We start from the raw sequence: 27,235 nt of genomic DNA, 5'->3' as shown, positions 1-27,235 counted from the left end.
AGGACATTGCCTTCCTGGAGACTACTTTCTTGCAAGATGTGGGAGTAAGGGACACCAATTGGAACACTTGTCAAATACATGTTCCATACATCTGCAGTCAAATTTGCAAACTAGGATGAAAATCCAACACTCATTTCAAGGTTATGTCAGACAAGAGTATGCAATAAAGACTTGTCTTTTATGAGCCATGGAACCTTTCCAGGTGCATTGTTTCCATAAATTATCAGCAAATCAAAGTCAGGCAAGAGGTTATTTAAAAATACAATAAAGGATTTCATTAAAACAAGAAATTCAGAAAAGGTTTTATTCCATAATGACGTATTCTTTGGAATGAAAATGGTTGAACTTTTACATCAAATTAAGGGATAGGAGATGAAGATAAAGATTGGAACAAGTCATTCCTGCTAAAATATTAAAGGATTAAGATCCTTCAATGAAGTCTAGATTACATATTTACAGACAATTATACATGTCTTTCTTAACACTGATATGTTTTCAATGTAGCAAAGGTTAAACAGAGTAACCCATGTTTACAAAATACTGAAATTCATACAAGGAACAAACCAGGTGTCATGCAGTGTGTATAGGCCAAAAGCTGGTCTAGTGATAAAAATTCTTACACAACAGGCCACTGGAAATAGTGACTGTTTAGGGTTAAAAATCACTAAAGTTAAAAATAAAAATCTGACCATAGATCCTGCGTTTCATAAAAATTGTAACCCGTGTGCAAACGTCCAAGTTTAATCAAGAGCTTTATAGCCATAATACTTGCATCTACCACGAGCTTCACACATTACTACTACACTCATGATCAAGAGTTTATCCATGTACGCTTTAAACACACCAATCTAGCACAAAAACTCTCAAATATACACACACCAAACACCTGAGCACACATTAGCATCATTCACAACACTTATCACCAGGGAAAATTCTGTCGAGGAACCAGTTGAGAAACTCCGTGCCACCTGCAAGAAATTTGTATTAGGTCAAAACAGTAATGTTTCCACATTGCAAAATCCATAAAATTCACACTTAATACTACAGTTTGTCTATCTAATGACATAGCAATGAAAGTTAAATTGGGATATTCCTAACTAAATGGTGTAAGTAATTATCAAGAGACAGCACCAAGCCAGGAAAGCTATGTAGTCCCAGCAAATGTACTGGATATTCAAAAGGCGTTAAATATCACTAATTATGCCAGTACTAGAACAAAAACCCCCCCACAAGCAAGCATCAAAAGGCGGCACCAAACCGGGAAGGCTATGTAGCACCACCAAATGCGCGAAATAATCAGAGGGCACTAAATATCACCAAGGATGCTAAAAGCCCACAAGACAAACATCAAAAGTGTCCTATTCACAAAGGATTCTATCGAGGGACAGGTGACCGCAAGGGACAGTCGAGAAGCGCACACATCCTGTAGTCGTGACATTCAACAAAGATATGCACAACTAGGAACAATGCAGTTTTGGACAAAATGGAGTGCTGCCCTGCTCTTTAAAGTGACAGTTAATTGAATATGACCAATATATAACCTTGCCAGAGCCATTTCCCACCGTTGATTATGGTGGTAGGAGGAAAGCCATGGGGACACTACCCTTAAGAGCACGCAGCATGTTACTGGTAACAAGACCTGCGATCCTGCCACCGGGCACTGTTTGAGGAATAAATAATTGGGTAGAAGTCTAAAGAAATGCCTTTCCAGGAAATTTAACAAGTGTGGATAGCTGCCTCCGTGGCAGTGTCCACACGCTCATTTAATGAAACCCCCAATATGGCTGGGAACCCAGCAAAACTCTACTTAAATCTGCCAAGATAAACAGCAAATGAGGTTGTTGAAATTAAACAGGATGGACATGATTAAAGAACTCTAGAGCCATGAGGGTACTGCGAAAGTCAATTACAGTACAACAATTGTTGAGAGAATTACGGCGTGAAGGCAGTCAACAGCACACACAATTGCATAAAGTTCTGCCATGAAGATGCTAGTTTCCGTAGGCAGGCGACACACACAGGCTGGAGTGTGAAGACGAAGGGAAAGGCGTTTCAGAACTGCAGGAGGGGTAAAAGCTTTAGTCATGCGGGTCAAAGTTCTACAAAATTTAAAAAAGGAACCCTTCCATGGGTAGAAGGACGGAACACGAGGAGAAACATTGTTAACACGAACAGAGAATCTTGCAAGCGAGGCAATTGTACAGAAAGGGGAAGGTCGTGAAAGGAAACGGTGTCCACAGGAGGGGTAATGGTCAAAGTACGACATAAGCGAGAGCGAGGGTGTTGTAGAGACCCCACAAAGTAGCGAAGACCGTGGTGATCACAGTGATCTTGTAGACAGGATGCCAGTTTCAACATACAGGCTCTGGGCAGGCGTCTAATGAAAGGCAACAGGGCGGAGGAGTAACCCAATATGGTGAAGAGCATCAAGACGAAGAGTTGAGGGAGAGGCAGACGAATAAGCAGGACAGACATGATCTAGTTTAGACAGCAAGAGATAGGAATAAAGAGGAGCGTGTGCCTATCAGCTCCCCAGCAAGTATGGGACAAGACCTTAAGTTAAGGGCTTCAGAGCATTCAACCGAGATAAGAGATATGGGGTAACCAAGACTAACACAATCTTTGATACAAGTGTCAAAGATTAACCTCATTAGTTCAGCAGAATCCTTATACAGAGAATTACCATAAGGTGAAAAGGAAAGGGGGGGGGGAGAAGAGACAAAGCACAACCTGCTTCTGAGTAAGGGTCATAGCACAAGTCTTAGTTGTAGAGAACTTTAAGATACGATTGATGCAGTGTTGTCCTGGTCCACCAATCAAGTTAAAGCTGCTGTTGTAGGAAAGGAGTCATCACCTTGACAGCAGATGGCAAGATTGTCAACAGAGCCAAGAAAATGCCAAGAGGGAAGAGACCGAGGGCAACCAGAAAAAATGGTGCTCAGAACAACGTTGGGTTCTGGGCACCACTTACACAGGATTTACAAGGTTTCACTGAACAAGTCATACCCAATTTATGTGGTATACCTCAAATCTAAAATTAAACTTCACCCCAAAAGCATTTATTGGCGACTTGCCAATATTAAATAAGATTTAAAAAGTAGGGAGAGTAAAAACTCAAAAGTAACATGCACAAATTTCTGCATTGGCAACCAGCAGAGACTACTACCTTACTGTACTTACTTTGAACTTTTGTACTTGTCTCTTATCGCATGTTGCTGTGGTTCTTGAACTCTAGAAAACGCTCTATACAAGTTAACGTAACATTCTCTTAGATCTTCAAGCGTATATCCCGTGGATTCTGCCATATGCTGTGGCCAGGCAAATCTCGCCTAAAAAGGAAAAATAAATTCAAGAAAATGCCACTTCAGATTTAAACAGACTTGTCATACTGGGATGTGTAGACCAAGATTTGTAGAGCTGTATAGGAAAAGCTATTATATACAAGTATATAAAAAAAAATTAATGCACTTTATCATGCCCAAAAACTTTACATTCAGACCAGTCTTACCGCATGGGCCTGATGGGCACTTGCCCGGGGGCCCCATGAGCAAAGGACATGTTCATTGTGGCAGCAGAATGTTTAAATATTTGGGTCTTGTTGCAAGCACACTTGTATAATACAACCCTACATCCTGGTGTGTGACTAAATATTTAAGATATATATTTCCAGGTGAGTAACCCTTTCAGCAGAAATGAAAAATGTTTTGAGTGAAGCACAAGAGTAAGAGCTGCAGAGAAAGAAAACTGGAAAACTTCCAAAATTAATATGGCTCAACACGGGTGCAAATATATAGCATCCACATCAGCATCCTCTTGCAATGTCAGCCACTAGTACTGGTCCTTCAGATATAGCGCACACATTCATTCCTGCTACCAATCGTCTAGTTTCAGCAAACATATTACTGATGCTGCTGGTGACATTTTATGACGGGAAATAACCAAATTTGTAACAGTAAAGGTGTTTGCAATCCAAAAGAAATCCAGGGCAATGGAACATTAATGATACCAACTATAGATTACTGGATTCTTAGTGGGCTCTCATCACGTCAATCTCGATAGCCACCTCTCAAATTTGTGCAGTATATAAAACAGCTGGAGTAAAGAATAGGAAGGCAAAGTTTATCAAACTGTGTTCATACGTGAACTGCGGAATGGGGAGTAAAACGTCAATGGCTTCTCTAGTCACCATCCCAAAGTTGTTTGTACCGCTTTGAATGTCACCTATTGTCCAAGGAAGAATCTTCCTTTGCTATATTGCCGTGTTTAGTCATTGAACCCCAATGTTATTGCAGAACATGAAAGTGGAAAAGATCAAAAGTGCATAACAGCATATTTGATAAGGCAAAGAAACTGGAGGTGTAGATTATTTCTTTAGCAACATCACTCAGAGCAGAGAGATAGTGTTGACACCTGTGGTTTCTGTAATTCGCTTTCCTTGCCTCTAGAGGTCTGCCATTTTGGAGAAAAACAAATTGGGTCAGCAAAAAATGGCAACTACTTAGGTATACTAGAGCTGTCTAGTGAATTTAGACCCTTTCTTTGAAGAATATCAAAATGTATGGAAATCCTGGAAAGGGAAATCCATCTTACCTGCAAATATTTTAGGAATTTATTGAATTGAACACGTTATTTGTACTCTTCTTGAATTATACATATAAAAAAAGGGCAACCGACATTTACTGTCCAATACATTAACCCTTGTACTGCTACAGCACAAGGGTCTGGAATTTAAAAAAAATATTTGAATTGCATGAAAATTACTTATGTTACAGATCCCCAACTTATTGGCTTCAGCATCGTGAAAGTTTGATCAATATTTACAAAGGATTTTTAGAATAATTTTTTTTTAAGTTTTTTTTATAATGAGAAAAGCTATTAACTGGAACTGTGGGATAATGTAATATAGGGATGCAAGCACCTGTCTGATGCACAAAGAATAGTAGTAAGAAGTGTCCACAGTGGATTTGCAGCTAGTGCCTTTATAGCATTGCTGAGCAATACAAATAATAAGTATGGGATTATGCTTATTGTCATCAACATTGGGTAATGTATTTGGTATGCATCTTACTTTCGCCAATGTCCAAATTTTTTTTGTTTTTTTGGGTGGGTAGGAGCAATTTTTCCCCCTCAATCTGATTTTGTTGTGACTTCTACAGCTTTGAGTGTATACTCGTCCCTACTTATGAGTAGATTGAAATTTGTCGACAAATAAATCTCTCAATTGGCAGAACTTGGTACTTTGATTTTTTTTTATCTGCTCTTATCTTCTGGCAAAGTACTACCTATACATGTCACCTATTTCCCCCCCCCCCCCCATCATTCTCCTGCCTTTAATTCTTACTAATAGTTTTCTCATCAGCTCAACACCTTCCAATTATCCCATTTGGTACATTATGGCACTTTTGCAAAACCTTCCATAAAATCCCATTCTAAAAAAATTAGTCAAGAGTAAACACTATCCTCCATCATTGATAAGACATTTCACCATTCTCCAAGACGTGTGTACTGCATGTCATCAAGGTCCATTAACCTATTCTTTAACCAATCTATTATTTTCACCTTTGATCATTGTTGTGGAAACTTTTCTATTAAAGTTTATCCTGCATAACATTATGGTTAAACCATCACTGTACGATGCAAACACCATTTACAATATTTTCCTCAATTCTTTCATGTATTACACATGGCTATAACATTTTGATAGGTCTAGGCAAATTTCTAAGTTACCCGTCAAGAATTATCACAAATACAAACTGGTTAGAAACTAATCCAACTAAATTACAGTACTAATAAAGCTTTTTACCTGTGTGGTATGATTGGCTAAAGCAACAGCAGAAGCCGCTATCATAGATGGTAGGAACCGTAGGAATGGATCACAGTCTAACATTGACAACTCTGCTAAAAACTGCAATAAAAAACATGAAGGCATTGGAATAAAATACAAGAGGTTTGTACTGAATGCAAACATCCATCAGGAGTTTTGTACCACTGTACAGCTTTAAATGGTCTTAAGAACTAATGTGGCAGATACTATAATACAAGTTCAAAAGTTTTAACAAAATTTAAAAATTTTATAAACTAGACATGTTAAAAATAAATTGTGGGTTATTAAAATAAAAGCTGCCCATCTTCAGTCACCAAGACATTAACTACATTGTTCTTAGGTTAAAAAAAAAAAGACCGAAGGAATGTAAGTGGCAAAATGAGCAACACGAAACGTTATCCTGTCGCTGAGAAGAGAGGCAGATGGGACAAAAAAAATGGAGAGAAGGTTGAACCAGTGAGGTACCAGTGAGGTATAAACCAAGCTTCAGATAGTTGTAGCTGCAGAAAGACGCCTGGGTTTGGACACTTATGACAAGCAATACCTGAAACTAGGGCGGAGCTGGTAACCAAGGCCCCTCTCATGGTATGACCAACTTGGCCAGGACCCAGAGCAACAGCTGGACTGGGGTGAAGAGGATCAGAACCCCCACCTCTACCAGTTGAGAAATGCATCAACTGCACAGGCTTCATAATTTGGGAACTGTGCCACGTAAAAGGAAAGGCACCGAGTCCACGCCAACAAAGCGCTCTGGGCGCCCAAACTTCTCCCAAAGACACTGGAAGGAAATGGCATTGATGGTCCACACTGAGAAAATGGAAAAAGAACCAGGACAGCCCATCTGCGAGGACAATGGACACCGGACATTGACAGTACAGAGCCAAAACACAGCCTGAAGAGAAAGCCAATGATGCAGTAGCCAGCAAAAGGCCAATAGGGCCCACATCCAATGATTACAGTGGCACAAAAGGGGCTGCCCTGGAGATAGCAGACCAGGTGCCAGAGCTAAACCTTACCCAGACAAAAAATGAGGCAGGCCATATTCAGGCTCCCACACAAACTGTCACTCGGGGAGGGGGGGGGGGGCCATCTCGACACCAGATGGTGCTACAGCCTTGAAACCCTGCTAGAGGCAGAGAAAGTGATGCCAACCAACTTCCAAACGAGACCTAACCATGTCCAAACCCAGCAAGCCGAGAACTATATCATTGACAAGCAGACAGTAAGCCCAGATGGGAGCCCACAGTAGTTAGTCTGCAAGGTAGGCCAAAACCCCCAACAACTGAAGACGAGCCATGATGACTCGAGCCAAGTGTGAGAACAATTCCAGCCCAAATCTGGCTAGGACCTGAAAACAAGAGCTTGTCTTCTGGAAAGAGTGAGCACAATGCTGACAAGGACAAGGAAAGTGCTTGCAACCTGTCATTTGACTCTACAAATGACCTCCCTAAACCAAGAGCAGACAACGCCTCAGCTCTGTCCAACCACAAAGAACGAGAACCTCGAACACCGAGGTGGTTCGAAATGGGCAATTGAGCTGCAGCCGCTGATGTGAAGAACTGCACTTCAACATCTTTAGGAAAGAGTCAAGGAGAGCACGGGCCCCACCATGCTGAATCTTAAACTGCCAACACAGCCTTGTAACAAGTTAGACAGCAAAGAACACTGCCACTGCCTCCTGGAGCACAGGGCCAAACAGCTTAGGAATTGCAGCAGATGCCACAACAGTCTAGGACCACCTTGTGTGGCCCCCTGCTGAGTATCTTAACATTCTCCAGAAGTCAATTTTGATGCAATGCAAAGAGACCAAGGAAAAACAATGGAACCCAAATGCAGACGAGCACGAGGGACATACATTGCCAGCAACAGGGGATCTGTGGATGAAGATGCACGTGCCTTGTACTCCAGGAAGAGCAGGAAAGAACGGGCAGTCATTGAAAAGCCAAAAAAAAAGACAGGCCCTCCAGAAATGTACAACACAAAAGCCATCCCAAGCAAAAATATGGGATTATCAGCCAACCAGGAAACTCCCAAGAGCCTCAATATTAAATAAAAAACAACAACCCTACACGCAAAGATTAAGGGGCCAGTAATGAGGCAAAACCAGGATTCACAGGAGGCAAGAAAAAGGGCCTCCTGACCGGTCGTAGGAGGGGACTTCAAGAGGCAAGATACCTCAAAAGGAAGATCAACAAGCCCAAAAGCACATGGGTATGAACCCTTGGGGAGGGGGGGGGGGGGGGGGAGTGGAGCCCCACAAACACCCCACATACAGGAAGGGAGGACATGAACACCCCCTCCCTCTACAAATACCATCCTTGGAGGGAACCAGGAACCAGAGTCCAAAAGGGATCCCAAGGGCCCAAATCCAACCCTCCTCCCAAGCCCTGGAAGCTGCAGTGGAGAGCCCCAGGGTAGAGCCAGCATCCTCACCCATCACCTGGGATATAAAACAGTCCAAGGGAGAGGCTTCAAAGGAAGAAAGGGCTAGCTGAAAGGAAAACCCAGAAGCCTCGGTAGGATCAGCAGGCTCGACTACCTTTATGCCCAAATCTGAAATGGCAACCCCCAAAAGCTGGTTAAGTTACAGCCCGAGTTAAACCCTGACCCAACTCAGAAATCCACAGATGCTTTGGAGCGAGAAGCAGGAGGAGGAGGAATGAGATGTAGAGGGGCAGATGGAGCCAACGTTGAACTCGCCAATACTTCTAATTCCAGGACCATGAATATATCAGGGCAACTCTGTGGTACACAACCTAGAGAACTGAAAATAGTGGCTGCCTGGTAATTCCAAACTCAATCAGAAGGGCCAGAAAGAGCCACATGGGAACAGCAACCCTACAGGACTAGGTTGAAAGTGACACTGACCAAACAAGCAGTGGCGACAAAAAGAATCTACACCACATATGGCACCAATGCAGGCGATGAGTCACAATAACGTGGCTGAAGTATGTTGACCAGACCACACACGAAGTTGAAGGGACGACGACGTTTCGGTCCGTCCTGGACCATTCTCAAGTCGATGGACCATTCTCAAGTCAATATGGCACCAATGACAAGTAACCCACAAACTCTTAAACAGGAGCAGGGTCAGGGGTGAATATCTATAGAACCACCAAACCCACAGGGAATTTCCAGGCCCTGAAGAGTAAACCAGAACAGGACACCCAGGCACCTTGATTGCTACACTGGACTTAAAATTTATCCTTCCACAATGGGGAAGTAGAGGCAAGTCTTATGCTTAAATATGTCTAGTATTAAATATTTACCATGTATTAACTTTGATTAGAGGCAACTCCTCCACAATGAATATGCAAAATAAAATTGTATATTTAACTATGTACCTTACCCCAAATATGAACACTTGTGCAAGAACCAGAAAGAATCGATATTAAAAAACCTTTAGTTTGACTTCAGTTACCTGATGAAGCCTAACAAGTTTCCAGAAACACTACAGCATGTCAGACCTATATGCCAAACTTGGGACAAAAATTACAATATCACTTACCAAGGATAAATGCAAAGTTTCTTCTGAATTTTTGCACATTCTTGAAAATTTATTCACAAATAAGTGTGCTGTTGGTACGGCCATATCGAAGCTTAACACTTTCAGTATAAGGTGCTCCATGCGCAAGATCTGACCAACTTTGTACGTATTGTCGGTTATATATGCAAACTGCCCTACATCTGGGGGATAGATTTCTTCATATTTTCTGAAAAATAGGAATGACATTTTCATAATTTAGTGTTAGTCCATCCAGACTAAATTAAGATGCCTCCCCCCCCACACACACACACTTGGGTAATTACCAAGCATCGTACAGAGGGGGACCTCCCTAACCAAGCACCGTGCAAAGGGGGGGGGGGGGGCCTCCCCCCACCAAGCATCGTGGAAAGTAGGGGAGGCTCCCTAACCAAGCATCGTGGAATGTGCCCTACTGCCCGTCTTTCCCATGGACAGGCAAGCAAATTTAAGGATTTATCATCAACTGTGATAACACAAAGTTAAACACCAGAGTGGTACTACTGGTTTTTAACTATGAAGCAATGCAAAGACATAACTAGCAGAAGCCTCCCCCCCCCCCCCAGAAAGAGATTCCCTCATCAGAGGGGAATTTCCATGTAAAACAGTGCAAGAATTTTAACTTACACGATACACAAAAATAGGAATCTATAGCCAACCCAAACTTTTACTTTGGGGAGGTTTTGAATTCCAAACATATAAAATTAAAAACTTTAAAAATCATGTATACACTACAGTATTTGCTTACTATTTTTAGAAAAATTACAATACTGTATTAGGAGAATATTCCAAAGCAATTTCACAGAACAATTTCACTAACATTTGCAAAGTTTCTCAAAACCAAGTACAGTAGTCCAAAAATAGCTGTGCAAAGTCAAGCATGTTCAGAGCAAGAGGGAATCTGCATGAAGTTGCCATTCTTAAAAGGATAAGCAGGCCAATACTGAAGTGTACAATACTTAATTTTCCTCCCGACTGAAGATTAAATAGCATGACAGTCTTTACATAAAATTAAGCAAGATCTAACAAAGTTACTATGATGGCATTTAAAACTTTTACAGTACACCTGTAGAAAACCTTATTTAAACAGGACTAATATAACGTTACTGTAGTGCGCAATTAGTTTAAAGTAAGAGTGACAATCTTCTCCAATCCATGTTACATCCAGCGCCCTTTGTTTTGAAACTGATTAATCAGGTGCCTTTGATAATTAATAGAGTAAGGAGAAGGAACCAAAAGAAAAGCAACTACAGAACTATTTCAAGTAAACATTAAACTAGTGATATCTTAATATTGCAAAAGGACAACTAAATTGCAATGAAAGTATAATCTTACTACTAAAATCTAAGGATCCTTACTGCTTTCAATCCAGTAAGTACACGTTTAGAGTAAAATCAAAATTTACTCTTTAAAAAAGGTAACTATATCTGCCTTCTAGATTTATAGTTCTTATGTCAAGTATTTGGTCACTTAAAAAAAATGGACAGACCCAATGAACCACACTTTAGCATTACTAAATTTTAGTTTAAATTTAAAGTAAAATTACTAAGCAAGTCATTTTTTTAAAGTGATTAAATTTAAACAAATAGGAAAATGTTTGATGCTACAGTCCATTTTTGTACATTCAACCAAATAGTTCAAGTACTATATTATAACTTTAGGAGGATGGACCTGATTGAACCGTTATACTCACGCAGCAATAAACATTGCAGTAGTGCCCACAAGCTGCAGCTTATCTCTCTTAACCGACATATGGGATAAAAATCTGTCTATGTAAGACACTGCCAAGTATAAGGTTTCTGTGTGAAGGCTGTACTCTTCTGCAACTTCCACAAGCCAGTCTACTAGAATCCATCTCATACTTGCTGTTATATCCGTTTGTTTCGACATGTAGTTTGCACGAGGTTTGTGACATACCTGGTTGAGAACATTAAAAGTTTTGTTTAGTGTAAATGTTTATCACAAACTAATTCATTAACCCACACCGAATGAAAAAAAGTTGCTAATATAGGCATTATAATAATTTCCTTAGTATTGAAATTAAAGAAAATATTGTACAAAGATTCCACAAGAATTTAAACAATCATACCTCCGCTTCTTTCAGGTACTGATAAATATCTGCAGCATATTCTGGTACATCATAAATATCATCATTTCTACTATGAAGGACATCCTCTCTGGGTGTTGTTTCTACTACCATGAGATCATCTTCACAAACACTCATTTCCATAACATCCGTTGACCCAGAACTTTCTATATCTGAAGATCTGTAAAGAATGAATGTTAAGTACAAAACTATATCAATGTCAGTCAGATTTCATTACCAACTGTAAATGCCACACTACTTACTTTTGTAGCATTGTTATAGATGGGTCAATTTCTGGAGTGCCTTCTGATTTTGTCTCTCTGGGTTTACTTAACCGTTCTTGTAATGGTAAGGACACCGAAGTGATGCTTTTACTCATCAAGTTGGTTGATCCGGAGGATCCCATGGATACACAAGAGGATTCATCTTCATGAATTGTGAAAGGTTGACTCGAAGCCAATCTGGGGTTGGGGCACACATTTTCATCCCCGACTTGTGGAACTCCAGTTTCATAGCTGACGCCCTATAAAACAACAATAAATTACTTTCAACTACTAAATTCAATAACCTAAAAAAATTGTATAATTTTCCCTATACTTTACTGCAGTCTACTGTAATCTCAAATTTGGATCATGTAGGTCAAATTCAAAGTCAAGATGCAGACACCCAAAGTTTTTACGCATGTGTAAAGCTAATTTTCCTCCCGACTGAAAATTAAATAGCATGACAGTCTTTACATAAAATTAAGCAAGATCTAACAAAGTTACTATGATGGCATTTAAAACTTTTACAGTACACCTGTAGAAAACCATATTTAAACAGGACTAATATAACGTTAAATTTATTCAGTATTTAATTCATCCTATTGGCAGCTTGAGCAACCAAAGCCTCACCATAACAATTAGTACCATACCACATTTGGAGAAGTCACTGGTTAAAAAGCAGGTCAACATACATGGTCTGCCATTTAGGCTATTTTTAGCCCAATCATTAATTCAGTTTCCTTAATTCTTTATTCTACCTAGTATGGACAGGCTTCATATATATTGTATTCTGTATACATTTTTGCCAAATCATAGTTAAACTACATACTTTGTAACTTCTTGGCATTTGAGAAAATTGGCCATTCTTTCCAGTGGTACAGTTACAAATATTTACAATGTACAAAATATTGTTTTTATCGGCAAGTACAGTATCTATTTTAGTAAAAATATGGTCCTAGTAACCTTTTACTTTGACCAAATCTAATTCAAGAGCTTTAGATAATATCTATAGGATCCAGCAAGTTCAGTAGAACTTCAGTTTCAACTCTTGACCATGTCGTAGCTCAGTCTATTAAGGCAGGGTCTGGGATGCTCCCAGACGCAGGTTCGAATCCTCATCACGGCTCTTGTTTTGTTCATATTATGGCAAAATTCTGCAACATTATGCAACTTTGTTGAAAAAGGAAGGGGGGAAGAGGGGAGAAGGGAGAAGGGTTCAAGTCACAGCGAGTGTTTAGCACAAGTACAAGCAGGAAAGGAGAGGCACTAAATGCTGTAGCTGGTTTGAGGTGAAACCACAAGGCAATTTTCAACAGGTTAATGGATCAGCTTCCCTAAATACCTATTACAGGAGAGATGGTGAAAGGATGGGGGGGGGGGGGGGGTGGCAGTGGGACAAATACAGTGGAACCTCGCACGACGCGCCCCTCAATTTACGATCATTTTGAATAACGAGCGCGCCAATCGCCGACAATGTCTCAATTGGCGAGCGCTTGTTTGATTAACGAGAAAACCATTGTGCGTTCCCGCTGCTTCTCATTCTGATCCCTCCGACGATGCAATTTTTTTTTTTAAAGATGCTAATGATGCTGGGATGTATGGAACCAATGATGCAATTATTAGTCTCCTTGATATAATTTACTCAGCCCTTGACAAAAATGAGTTTCCAATTGGACTCTTCATTGACCTGAGAAAGGCCTTTGATACTGTTAATCACAATTACCTCTTACGTAAACTCCATTATGGAATCAGCGGCCATGCACTGGATTATATCCAATCCTATCTTAGTGATAGACACCAATGTGTAGCCATCAATAATATAACCTCCCACTACCAATAACCGTTTGAGTGCCACAGGGCAGCATCTTGGGACCTCCCCTATTTCTTATATACATCAATGATCTGCCTAATGTCTCTAACATTCTGAAACCTATATTGTTTGCTGATATTACCCTCATCTACTCCAACCCCAACCCACATACACTAAATAATGTTAATAATGATGAACTAAAGAAGTCCACTTATGGATGTCAATCAACAAACTAACACTTAACATAGAAAAGACCTACTACATCCAATTTCAAAGCAAATCTACAAATGCAATTCAGCTTCAGATAGACAATGTAAACATTAGCAATAAAAATGGAAAGTTTCTTTGCCTCTTCCTAGACAAGAGAACTTCAGCACCCACATACAACAACAACAACAACAACTAAGAAAGTCTCAAACAGTTGGTATACTCTCCAAAATCAGATATGTACCCAACTCTGCTCTCATCTATATTATGCACTAATCTAGATGTATCTTAATTATGGTATCTGTACATGGGATTCAACCACTGCAAACCACCTCAAGTCCATCACCCAGCAAAAATCTGCTATCAGAATAATAAATTCTGCTTTCAGACACTTGGCCTCCTTGTTAAATTCCCTAAACATGCTAAACAATTTCACTTCAAATTCTCCTGTGTCAACTACATTTACAAAATCCTGTTCTTAAATGCAAATCCTGCTCTGAAACTCTCCCTGGACAGATGTAATAGGACCCATTATCACCACATCAGAAATAAATATCTGATATCTCCAGAGTCAAACTTAATCTGTGTAAACACTATGCAAATAAAGGAACCCAGTCTATGGCACTCACTCCCTGATTTAAAAGCTGTCCAACTGTCATTCAAAAACAAAACTAAAGTACCTAATTTCATCTTCATAGTTTTTTACCTTGTTTTAAAATTGCACTGCATCTATTGCTACCCAATCTCCCAATCTTTATGTACCCAATCCGAACATCTTTACCATTGTGATCATAGCTGTCTTATGTGCACTATCAATCTGCTGTATAGTGCCTATTAATCTTTAAATTGCCAATCAAGCTGTCACTAATCAGAGCGTTAATATACCAATGTGCTTTTACTTACTAATCTCATCTCTTGCAATGTATCTTATTAATTCTGCTAGAATTTACCTACTTAAAATGTTAGATTAGGGACCTGCACGAAACGCTGCGTGTACTAGTGGCTTTACAAGATTGTAAATACTATGCTATGTATTCTCACAAACCCAATGTACCTTTAAAAAAAAAAAAATATGAAAATGTAAAAAAAAAGAATAAAAAGGAATAAGAATAAGAAAAAAGAATAAAGATTAAAAAATAAAAGTAAAAAAGAATAAGTGCGCTCAACTCTCACCATTGTTCGCCGAGGTATCACCTGCATACTTCTGTATACTACTAAATATATATATATATATTCTCTTAGTGTGCGTTTATTATCACCACCATACTTTACGTAACAATAGAACCGTTACATTGGTTTAGAAAATAGAATTCCTCCTTTTATATAATAATTCTTCTGCCTCCTCCTCCTTTTATACAAGAATTCTTCTGCCTCCTCCTCCTTTTATACAAGAATTCTTCTGCCTCCTCCTCCTTTTATACAAGAATTCTTCTGCCTCCTCCTCCTTTTATACAAGAATTCTTCTGCCTCCTCCTCCTTTTATACAAGAATTCTTCTGCCTCCTCCTCCTCTTATACAAGAATTCTTCTGCCTCCTCCTCCTTTTATACAAGAATTCTTCTGCCTCCTCCTCCTTTTATACAAGAATTCTTCTGCCTCCTCCTCCTTTTATACAAGAATTCTTCTGCCTCCTCCTCCTTTTATACAAGAATTCTTCTGCCTCCTCCTCCTTTTATACAAGAATTCTTCTGCCTCCTCCTCCTTTTATACAAGAATTCTTCTGCCTCCTCCTCCTTTTATACAAGAATTCTTCTGCCTCCTCCTCCTTTTATACAAGAATTCTTCTGCCTCCTCCTCCTTTTATACAAGAATTCTTCTGCCTCCTCCTCCTTTTATACAAGAATTCTTCTGCCTCCTCCTCCTTTTATACAAGAATTCTTCTGCCTCCTCCTCCTTTTATACAAGAATTCTTCTGCCTCCTCCTCCTTTTATACAAGAATTCTTCTGCATCCTCCTCCTTTTATACAAGAATTCTTCTGCATCCTCCTCCTTTTATACAAGAATTCTTCTGCATCCTCCTCCTTTTATACAAGAATTCTTCTGCCTCCTCCTCCTTTTATACAAGAATTCTTCTGCCTCCTCCTCCTTTTATACAAGAATTCTTCTGCCTCCTCCTCCTTTTATACAAGAATTCTTCTGCCTCCTCCTCCTTTTATACAAGAATTCTTCTGCCTCCTCCTCCTCCTTTTATACAAGAATTCTTCTGCCGCCTCCTCCTTTTATACAAGAATTCTTCTGCCTCCTCCTCCTCCTCTTATACAAGAATTCTTCTGCCGCCGCCTCCTCTTATACAAGAATTCTTCTGCCGCCTCCTCCTTTTATACAAGAATTCTTCTGCCGCCTCCTCCTTTTATACAAGAATTCTTCTGCCGCCTCCTCCTTTTATACAAGAATTCTTCTGCCGCCTCCTCCTTTTATACAAGAATTCTTCTGCCGCCTCCTCCTTTTATACAAGAATTCTTCTGCCTCCTCCTCCTTTTATACAAGAATTCTTCTGCCTCCTCCTCCTTTTATACAAGAATTCTTCTGCCGCCTCCTCCTTTTATACAAGAATTCTTCTGCCTCCTCCTCCTTTTATACAAGAATTCTTCTGCCTCCTCCTCCTTTTATACAAGAATTCTTCTGCCTCCTCCTCCTTTTATACAAGAATTCTTCTGCCTCCTCCTATACAGGAATTCTTATACAAGAATATTCTTCTTCCTCCTCTTATATTCTTCTTCCTCCTTTTATATTCTTCCTTTTATACTCTATAAATTTTTAAGAGAATATAAAAGAAAAAAGAGAATATAAAAGAATAAAAGAAAAAAGAATAAGAATAAAGAATAACACCAACTGTGCGCTCAAGTCTCACCGTTGCTCGCCGAGGTATCACCTGCATACTTCTGTATACTCTACTAAATATATATATATTCTCTTAGTGTCTTTATTATCACCACCATACTTTACGTAACAATAGAACTGTTACATTGGTTTAGAATAAAGAATAAAAGAATAAAGGCCCCCCTTAATAAAAAAAATTTTATGTAAAGGGTGGCCTTTATTCTTTTTTCTAAACCAATGTAACGGTTCTATTATGTAAAGTATGGTGATAATAAACACAGACACTAAGAGAATATATATATATTTAGTAGAGTATACAGAAGTATGCAGGTGATACACTCCATAAGATGTAGCAGTCCAGAAACAGGATTTCCCAGTGCATTCTATGCAGATACCTCTCACTATCTACAGTGTCCAAGGGATCTGGAGACTTGTATAAATATAAACAAAAAAAAACTTATTTTGCACGAGGATCAGCTGGGGGGGGGGGGTATTTCTTGCCACATTATCTTGCAAGAGGCATCTAGTACATGCAGGGATAGAATGGTACATTCAATAAAGACACCATTTTAGCACCCGGCTGACTGATAGACCGAGTTCATCTGCAGCCAGAAAGGTTGCTCAGAAGGCAGTTTTAGTAGCCAGTTCATAATTACATCACTGACAAACATGTGGTTAAAACATCCTGGATCATGCAAGATAGGTGGCAGGACAGTAGACCAAGTGTGCAACATGACCTCCTTCAAACACTAGGAGCTGATGAATTTGCTTGTTTTAAGGTATCGAGGTGATAAAGCTGACTAGGAAGATAGAGGTCAGCTCCCGAGAACTGTCTGTCTTAGTTACTAAAGGATCAAAAGGTTATTCATCTAAGCAGTCAGGTCTGGTTGTACCATTGTGTGTGTGTGTGTGTGTGTGTGTGTTAGTTGGCAGTGAAATCATCCCTTTAGCTTTACAATGGGCCATGGTATGATTAATAGGAACTACAAGCAGTTCTATCTAGTAACTGCAAGCTGTTCCACCCATAAATCTGATTCAAACTGCTGTGCTTGCCCTGAATTGTCATGGGGGGGTGTCGTGGGGGGTGTGTCATGTGGGGGGGAGGGTGTCATGTGGGGGGGGGGGGGGCCACCACCAAACCAAGAAACCCAAGGAGGGAAACACTAGGTACTGGTTGCCCACGCCAGTCCTACATGATGTACAAGAGGCGAGTAGGCACACGTTCATTCCTTCCGGACAGAGGAAAATTACCGAGGTCTACATCAACCCCCTCAAATCTGACACTGTAGCAAGAAATGTTCAGCAGAATTGTGTTTATCCAATTACCGACTTTAGGCAGGTACATGCTTAGTACGAGATGCCCATTTTTATTCCTGACAATATCACCATTATATTTGGTTGCAAAGTATGGCTTTAATGAATGGACATGGACCAAGCTCTCACAAATCAAGCCTGGCCTTGGGCTGGGCTTAGGGAGTAGATGAACTCTCAGAACCCCATCAAGCAGGTATCAAGCAAGTAAGCCAAGAAGTAGAGAGCGGTTAAGATAAAGTCTTTGGTATACACTACTATGGGACACCAGAAGAAGTACATATTGCAAGGAAGTCTATTTGCTCAACTAAAGGAAACCGAGCATGATAGCGAAAGGGGAATTTTGCACTGAATTTGGGATTGTGCCACTAAAATCTAGCAATATTGTCAAAATTAACGCAGCAACTCGAGTTTGCAAATCTGTCAACCTAAAGTTGTGTACGAGTGAGGTAATTACGGTACTCTAGCAGTCAACCAGCAGTTCAAGTCCAAGGAACTACTCCCATAAGTAGATTATGCCAGAAGTGTCAAATGGCTGCATATAAAGCAAGGAATATATGCAAAGTATTAAGGGCAACCTTAATACTAGCACTATGTACTAGTATTAAGGCTGAAATTTATGCAATAGCTAAACAGGCATATTTATAAACCGATTAAAAAACTTTCCAAAAGCAGTGTTGAGGCATTCATGGAAAGACCGATTTGTGCATAAACTGGACGAGTGAGGTCCTGCTAGTCAAGTGAACTATTGGCAACAGCTATATTGCCTACACCAATAAGTGTCATTTCACAATTTCCTTACATGGAAAGAAGTCTCAAAAATTTACCACCCAGAAGTTATTAATTTAGGAGTCGGTGCAGAAACTCCAATGGGCTCTTAACTGAAAGATACCAATCTAGTCACTGATCATCTTTCATGCATTAAATAAGGCATCTACTTGCACAAACTATGCCTCTGGGATGGTAAGGAGGTATGCCAACATGACTTCCAGATTTGCCACTCGCCCCTTTCCAGAGGTTGGAGGGGTAAATACTACAGTATAGTAGTCAATTCAGTTCCTTGCATAAACAAGACTAGCACTAAAATGAACTCTCGAATAGGCACACACAAGCACAAACAATATTTTATTCTGCAAATCCATTCTGCATTTTCTTCCATATCATTCACTCCAGTATGTTATTTTACTGTGCTTTTGCTAGACACTACTGGGGATCCCCCGTTTCGATTCCTGGGCGGGACAAATGGTTTGGCAAGTCTCCTACCTAATGCCTCTGTTCACACCTAGTAGTAAAATGGTGTCAAAGAGTTAAGCAAATTGTTTGTTGCATCATGGGAAGGGTCAGTAGTTCAATCTTGAGGGAGGGAGGGAGGGGCAAGGGGGAACCTCTATACATATACCCACACAGGCTTCCTGTCCAACAAATTATTATGCGAGTCAAGCTGGCAACTAACCAACTGTGCCACTACAGACCTATCATGTTTAATAAATGTTTAGTATTTAACCTATGCACTGCACACCTGTTATTGGCAAAAACTTCAAAGTGCAATTGTTAAGGACACTATAAATGTTCAGGTAATGTTAATGTCAATGTTTCCAAACTAAACTATTTTCATTTCAAAACAGTGATGAAAATATTAAAAAACATTAAAATATAGTCTAATTAAAAAACTGACAACTCAAAACGACATTTGTTGGCTGGCGCAGTTGAGGGGTTAAAGGATTCTATGGATAGAACTACAGTACATTTACCTAGACTTGACCCAAAGCGTTTAAGCCTAATTAAAGCAAGTTCAGTCTAGTGCAAGTGGAGAAATTATCAGTACCACAGGGCTTTTTTTTTTTTTTAGAATTTACTATACACTAATTTAAAACAAATGATTGAACAGTAACATTTGGTAAGGCAATTGCCGACTAGAGGTTCGCAAATTACGAACGTTATGCTATACACAGCAAAATTTAGCAGTCTACCATCTAGCCAGGCCGTACAGACATTATCTTTGCACACAGTCTAGCTAAACCAAATTTTTAGTCAAGAATTCTCTTGACGGCCATCGATTCCCACACAATACAAACAAGTTAACCCCAGTGCTACAAGGGGGTCCTTTAGAAAATATAACGCTTGTATATGAACAGGCGACAATGTCCATAGGATTAGGACATCAAAGCAAGTCGAGACCTCACTAGCATAATCAAGTTCTTAAATACAAACATTGGAGCCATTAAAAAAATGCAGATATAAACAGTCTACAAACTTCTTCCAGGAAGAGCCAGGAAAGAGGCAAAACAATGAACCCCAACAAACAAGAAGCCTTACAGAGTACAAGGGAGAACTGCTTTAAGGCAATGTTCAGGTTACTAGCAGACCTTCAGAGAAGCTTTCAGCAAGCATGTGAAACATCTTTCAGAGATGTTATATGAAACATCTAACCCACTGCCAACAAAGATAAGCTACACAGAGGACAAGTAGTACACAGTAAAAAAAAAAAAAAAAAAAAACAGTACGGTATTTAAATTGCTAAAGAAGTAAATTACAAGACCAGAAATACCAGCTAGTCAAACAAGGGAAATCCTCCTGGGGGTACACTATCACCTATATACCAAGTGCAGTGAAAGCATTTCTACAAATTACAAGTCACAGGATGCACAATAGTAGGAAAGGATAACCCCCCCCCTACAACAAATTTATCTTTCAATGGAAGGAGAAAAATCCCACTACGAGTAAAGGTTAGACAGGGGAAAGTTTTCAACATTTATTGAGAACCTGTCCAAGAACTTGTCTCGAGTGCTAGAGGTTTTGGTATATGAAGACCAAATGCAATTTTCTCTGCCCCTCCCCCTCCTATAAAAAACTGAATTCAGAACTACAGATCAATGCATGGGCAAAAAACAAAGGTCAATGAAGGAGAAGCAATACAAGTCATGCTTGTGCATGAACCAAGTCATGAGCAGCCCAACCTAAAAAAACTTTAGGGGCCAAGAGAATCAAATATGCCAAAAATGAAAACTGGTTCGATTTCAATCAAACTTTGACGAGTTGTATATGAAAAGTGTTTCATCTGGTTCAAGCCTCTGTATCGTAGCATAAAGAGGAAGGGAGAAAAAATATTGAAGTAGGTGTCAATTTTTCAAAAATGGTCAAAAATGCTTATCAAACATTTGTCAACTGAAATCGTGTGACTGCTATCACAATCATTAAAAAAAATTAGTTTTATTAAAAAAAGAACAAAATCTTTTCAATTTCATTTTATTTGTTTATTGGACGATTTGCATGAAACTTTCACACCTGATGGCACGTAAACCTATCTGTAAGGGTGCCAAGGGGGCCAGGAAATTGGTTGATGTCAACCTCGGCCACAGATGGCAGCACCTTAGACTATTTTTTACTTATTTACTTCAAGTAACAAACATTCATACAACTCATTTTTTATTCAATTTACATGAAACTTACACCTTGTAAGAAGAAAGTATGTCTAAAATGTGTAGTCATTGTTTTTTCCCCAAGTTCATTTATTGATTTTATAATAGCAATAAACATGTTACATTGGCATTTTTGAGGGGGGGCTGGGGGCTGGGACAGGACTGACTGACTTTGTATTAGGAAGACTAAACATGTTTCAGAAAATCCCAGACTACAGATCCTTTATTGTATGCTAATGTGTCAATGTTTATATCTGAAACGTGTGGTTGTACACTTTAAAATGTGTAACTGGAAAAAAAAAATTAAATCTCTTGCCATTTAGGCTGCAGTACTGAAATTTAACAATTGCAGCCTTTTTCCCATACAACGTCAAAAAATATTGGTCGACATTGAACAATTTTTACTAAAACTAATCTCTTGGCCCCTTGGAGCCAAAACTACCGTAATAATATACAATACTGTAGTCCCAACCAGCAGACCTGGCATAGATAATTGGGTATCACCCATCACCCACACCCCCCCCCCTCCCAAAAAAAGTATCCATACACGAATGCCGAGTAAAAGAATATACTGTACAGAGCACCAGAACCTACCCAACTGACAATAGCCCAAATTGGCAGCACCAAAACTATTATATACTGCCATTACTAAATAACCCAGCTGAAAATGGCCCAAAGCAACATGGAACAAACCTATGAGGGCAGAAATGGCAATAACCAAAAGAAACCTAGAACCAACATCAGAGAGTTCAAGTTAGTTGTAGATTCTGCAGTTGCAGTTATGCAACAGAATAACCAACCGAATTTACAGTACCTGAATTTACCCGAGGGTCACCAACACTAGTGGCCTCAACGAGGACATTAAGCTGGCAGCTCGTCGAAAAGGTACCCCCCCACCCTCGTCATTTGTCCTAATATTTTTCTTCAAGCTGGACCTGACAGTTCAGAGTTTTGACACTTCTGGCTTGGCAGACAGGCAAGGCCATGGGTTTATGACAGTTATAAAGGATCCTGTTTTCAGTCCTAAACTGTGGACTGTCGAGCTTTAAACCATTACTAGTGTTACATCAGACCTTTCGAAGAAGCCAGCCTGATCAACATCTTCCAAACTGTTCAGTATTTTTAAAGTTGATAGGATAAGCAGAAGAGTAAAATATTCTAGACACGTAACAGTAGAACAGGTCTCGTCATAGCAATAACCAGTTACTAGAGCGAGAAATCTCGCTCCTATGGGTGCTAACAAAACAGCCAGGTCTGATCAAGAGCATATATGATGTTATGTTGCAGCCTTTCTAATCCATTTGCAATTACCAGCAGATTAAAGATACTGCAGGACCTCAACACAGCCCATGACTTATAAAAGATGAAAGCATAGGCAGTGACAACAAGAGTAAGGTGTAAGTGTGGTTTGTGAGTAGTGCACAAGTCTGTAAGGGAGATCATCAAAACCTCAGGCAGTGTTCACAATGGTCTTAAGTACAGTACTGTTGTACTCTTGACCTTGTTACATACTGTACATCAATTCTGTGCCTCAAATAGAGGCCCAATTAGGATTCCCATTTAAGCTAACTTTTTAAATGACCCTTTTGTTAATAGTAAAGTGACATACTAGTGGGCTTGCCATCCTGTTACTTTTTTACATAGTTTAAAATGCCCTCCAAGATGGACCAGACTTTTGCACCAGGCTACAAGCCAGCACCACAATCTTGGGGCTATTCCTGTTGCAGAGATTAATCCTACTAAAATTAAGGAAATGCATTTCCCACACCATCTCAAAGTCGTCATCTCTACGACCCATAATGTATCCCTCAACAAAATTATATACTATACTGATGCTACCTATATCTCGACAATCCACACAAACTGCACCAACTCTACTCCTTCAATTAGAAAGTGACTGCCTCCATATTTTGAACCAAATTATTCACATTCAAATTATTCCTGGAATATTATTACAACCATCATAATTTTTAAATAGACTAACACCTATTAAACCCCTAAAGAATCCTAAATGAAGAAAAACTATCACCAGTTTGCTTCCTTCACAACCTTCAGCTACAATAGTTACTGTATAACTGGGTACCTAGTCACATTGGGATCTATGGAAATTAACAATTACAAGTGGGGTAAACCAACAAATTTCAATATGCCAGCAACAACTAGTTACCAAAAAATAAAACCTGGCCTAAATCTAGTCTTATAGCAATCACATTCCACCATCTTCTGTAGCCTAGTATAATTTTACCAGGTACAGAGTACCAGCCTTCAGTCTAGACCAGTGTCAATATCTGTCAGCATGCATGCAGCGAACAGTGGTCCGCGAGAATTTTGTGTATCTTGTGTAACTATTCTCTAACAGTTACATTTAATGGCATCATAGTTTGACTTTAATAACTATCATTTCTTGTTTGGTGAACTGCAGGATTCATATTAGTGGTCCATGGGATTTAAAATTATGAATTTGGTGATCTGCGAGCTCCGAAAGGTTGGCAACCGCGGGTCTAGACCATCAGTGCTGAATAAACGACAGACTGCAACTACAGTATGTTATAAATATGCATGAAAGACCAGCATTAAAATGACAACTGCAAATATTGTGGACAATTAAGTGGACATTCCCTCATTTATGCAACTAACAAGTTCCAGCACCTCTAAAACCATTTAAGAGATTCAGCCAAATTCCTGCTTCATAAGGATTGCCAATTCAAAACCATTAATTCCCATTAAATACATTAAAAACAAAAAATATTGTCCAGTAATTTGAAGTACAGGATTAAAGAACAAAAATTAGGTACACATTTAAATATTTGCAATTCAGTTTCAAGCCTAATTGGTTTTAAATAACTACAGGTAAATTTTCAAATCTGATCTGGGTCCATACACAGTACAGGTATATAAACCACAGATAGTACAGGTATATAAAATGGTAAATTATTCTTCGGCATTAGTGACTTACTCAAATTATAAATTATACTGTACAGCTTGGTTCTTCAATACAGAAAAATTACCGCCTTACACGTGTATGCTCCACGAGTACACATTCCTAAAAGTAAATCTTTAGCACTAGAAAGAGCTTATAGAAGAGGGGGGGGGGTTAATACTACTACTATACAAATATTTGAGAACATTTTGTTCTACCCAGATTTTGCTAGTGTATTTCTGCAAAAAAACTTACAAAACCGTTCTAATCTCCTTCATGGCAGTTACTATTTACGAATGCAAAACTTCAAGAACACTGCTCCAAGCTATGACACCCCTGGAGCACCTTTATGTAAACAATACCAAGTCACGGTCTACTACACAATCTGGAACTAAATACCTCCGTTGGCTGATTTTGTCATGTCATTTATATACCTTTTATTTAATATAAAAAGGTGTACATTGTAACTAGTTCATGTAATGACATTTCATAACTTACTAATATTAAACTACCAACACACTGAAACCCATTTGTAGATGTATACTGTATATACAGTAGTAAAATTTTGTTGGCATGTTCATGAATAAACGTATACAGTACGTGCTAGTTGGTCAGCGAGCAACTGTCACGGTCATGCAACCATCATGCAATTGATAGGCCTTAAGCTCAATCCTAAAATGGAGGGAAGAGGGAAGTTTAGGTGATTAACTGGTTATTTAGGTTTTAATTTGAGTGTACTGTATTCAGAGTTCCCGGTAAAACTTACTTTTATACGGTTTATGTAAAGGTACGGGTACTTGGGAGTCGGTGTGAAGGGTTGTTCTTATGATGATCTGAGTTTGTAAATACCTTACCGAATCTAGATGTTATTGCCGAGAAGCCGATATGAAAGTTACGAAAATTCTTTAACAACTGCTTTATGAAACCGACCCGAAAGATATGGAACGCAGAATTTGCATTGATTACGCTATAGAGCTAGTCAAACTAAGTGTGGTAGTTAACAAGCATGATTTGTGGATGTTATCACAATGTAAAGATTAGCTACATTAAACTAGCAACCCACAGTAATCTAGAGCAACTTTTTATACAGGAAAAAATGGCAAACTGCCTTCGAGTGATACGCCCTTGTTAATAGTCGCAACGTACAAGACTTCGCCAATTTTAAAATCCACTCAACTATAACTTACTTTTTACAATTAGAACCTATCAGTAAAATTAGCTCTCTGAAGACGAACTTTAGCTCATGCACTTTGGTACGATAGGGTTCCTATGCAAAAGTGAGGAATGTGTACGTAACGTACGGAGCTAAAAGTATAAACACTTTACTGCACTGTCTTGGGCCCCCCTTTAAGTTTCACCTTCCATTTACTAGAACACATTTGATACCACCAATCACGTCAGTACTTTGTCAGGTGATCAGAAATAGCTGTGGTAGGGAAGGAAGATTGGCCATCTCGAGCAGCTATCGTTGGAGGCCAAATATAATGTCTAGAATACAAGACATGCGTACGAAGCTTTACAAACCCAGCAAATACACAAGCGGGAACGCCGCAATTTTAGACCAATATCAAATTAGACGAACATTGCAGTTTAACCTGTCACTATTGGTCAAGGTTAATATTCATGGTGACAAGGTTTTCGGATGTAAGATTGTATTCATAAGACATTCCACTAGTTTAGTTGTAGCTTAAAATCGGATGCTTTGCACAAGCTACCTGTATATATAATGTAGACCGTTTTAGAGTACGGACCTTTCACACCCTCCCACAACAAATTAAGAAATCGGTCATAACAGCTAATGTGTTGTATAAATACGCTGGCTGCTTGTCCCATGTCTAGCTTATATCGAGCTCCCCCAGGATGCAACCCCACAGCAAGCAGACTTAATTCCTGGGTACCTACTTACTGATAGGTGAACAGAGCCATTAGGTGATAGGAAGTGCCTGTTACTATACAGTCTGATAACTACCACTTATGAGCTATTCATGCACGTGCCAATCTTCATTGATCCAAAAGGTTTAAAAAAAAAATTTCCCCTGCACTTATAAAACTATACCAGTACACTGATATTGCCTGTAAAAAAAAAAAAAAATACCTCAAGATAATCTTCAATGTTTTACATTAAATTTAATGATTTTCCCATCAATAAAACTAATCCATGTGTAGACTACAGTGCGAGCACCAGTCGCTTCTTACCCATGCAAAGAAAGTTTTACAACCTAAACTTTCCCTCCCGAGGCAAGGTCAAACAGCCTTACCAGTCTTGTTCCCAAGATGATGATTGGGAGTTAGTACACCCAATATGCACACAAGTTTTACATCTATCTCATACTATGTAGGAACACTTCCTCTGGTGAACTATACGATGAACAATTACCAGCCACAGTTGCCTACCCTATAGTTAGCCCCAGAGGTAACCCGCCACCACCCATATTCACACCTTTATATTGGGCCTTAAATCATTGGGGTAATAAGGCGAATTAAGGTTAAGACAGCTCAACATTTTTTAAAATTTACTATTTACCTCCAAAGTTCATCCTTGGAGGCAGTAAAGCTCCGTGGAAGCTTTGCACCACACACAAGGAACCACACTCACCCAAGAACCATAAAATCAGGTAGGCCTAGGCCAAATGTAAGGTAGGCTCACCTGCTTAGCTGCTCTCGTCGGCTGTTTCCGTAGGTTAGGGTTGATAGCTCCCAGCACTGGTCTCCTCGTCCCTGGCACTATACTGCTAGTCCTTGCCTCTAACTCCTGTTTCCCTCTCCGTTGAGGCGGTACTATATTTTCCTGGTCCTCGTATATTTGCGTAGAAGACATATTGACACAATTTTAAAAAAATATTTATATCCACAGACCCAGGAGAGCCCCACACGCACACACACACGCGGCCTAAGCTTAGATCAGATTACGAGGTAAACCAAGGCCCGACGAAGCCTTGCTGCACTAGAGACGCCACATGAGTGTGTTTTAAGGCAGTAGGAGACAGTTAAACGGGAGAGTGAGTGTGGTGGGGGCGAGGACTCAGCTGACGGCCGGACACCGCCGACAGTTT

At 39.5% G+C, this 27,235-nt stretch overlaps 1 protein-coding gene across 1 annotated transcript; it reads right to left on the bottom strand.

The window, feature by feature from the left end:
* Positions 1-290: 290 nt before the first annotated feature.
* Positions 291-27,235, bottom strand: CycA (cyclin A). Its single transcript, XM_045736579.2, has 8 exons — positions 26,830-27,235; positions 11,697-11,956; positions 11,437-11,614; positions 11,041-11,264; positions 9,333-9,537; positions 5,804-5,905; positions 3,181-3,329; positions 291-968 (listed from the first exon to the last, which is right to left on the bottom strand). Exons 1-8 carry the CDS (start codon positions 26,998-27,000, stop codon positions 920-922), a joined length of 1,338 nt encoding a protein of 445 aa, XP_045592535.1. The 5' UTR covers positions 27,001-27,235; the 3' UTR covers positions 291-919.

Source organism: Procambarus clarkii, chromosome 18 (genome assembly GCF_040958095.1).
Source record: "Procambarus clarkii isolate CNS0578487 chromosome 18, FALCON_Pclarkii_2.0, whole genome shotgun sequence".
NCBI classification, from domain to species: domain Eukaryota; kingdom Metazoa; phylum Arthropoda; class Malacostraca; order Decapoda; family Cambaridae; genus Procambarus; species Procambarus clarkii.
Note: the sequence above shows the minus strand (reverse complement) of the source record. Positions and strands in the feature narration are given on the sequence as shown.

Coding starts and splice junctions, on each gene's coding strand:
- CycA (XM_045736579.2), bottom strand. CDS start 27,000: ATGTCTTCTACGCAAATATACGAGGACCAGGAAAATATAGTACCGCCT. Junction 11,265..11,436: donor AGTACCTGAAAGAAGCGGAG/GTATGATTGTTT, acceptor GTTCTCAACCAG/GTATGTCACAAACCTCGTGC. Junction 969..3,180: donor GACAAGTACAAAAGTTCAAA/GTAAGTACAGTA, acceptor AATTTCTTGCAG/GTGGCACGGAGTTTCTCAAC.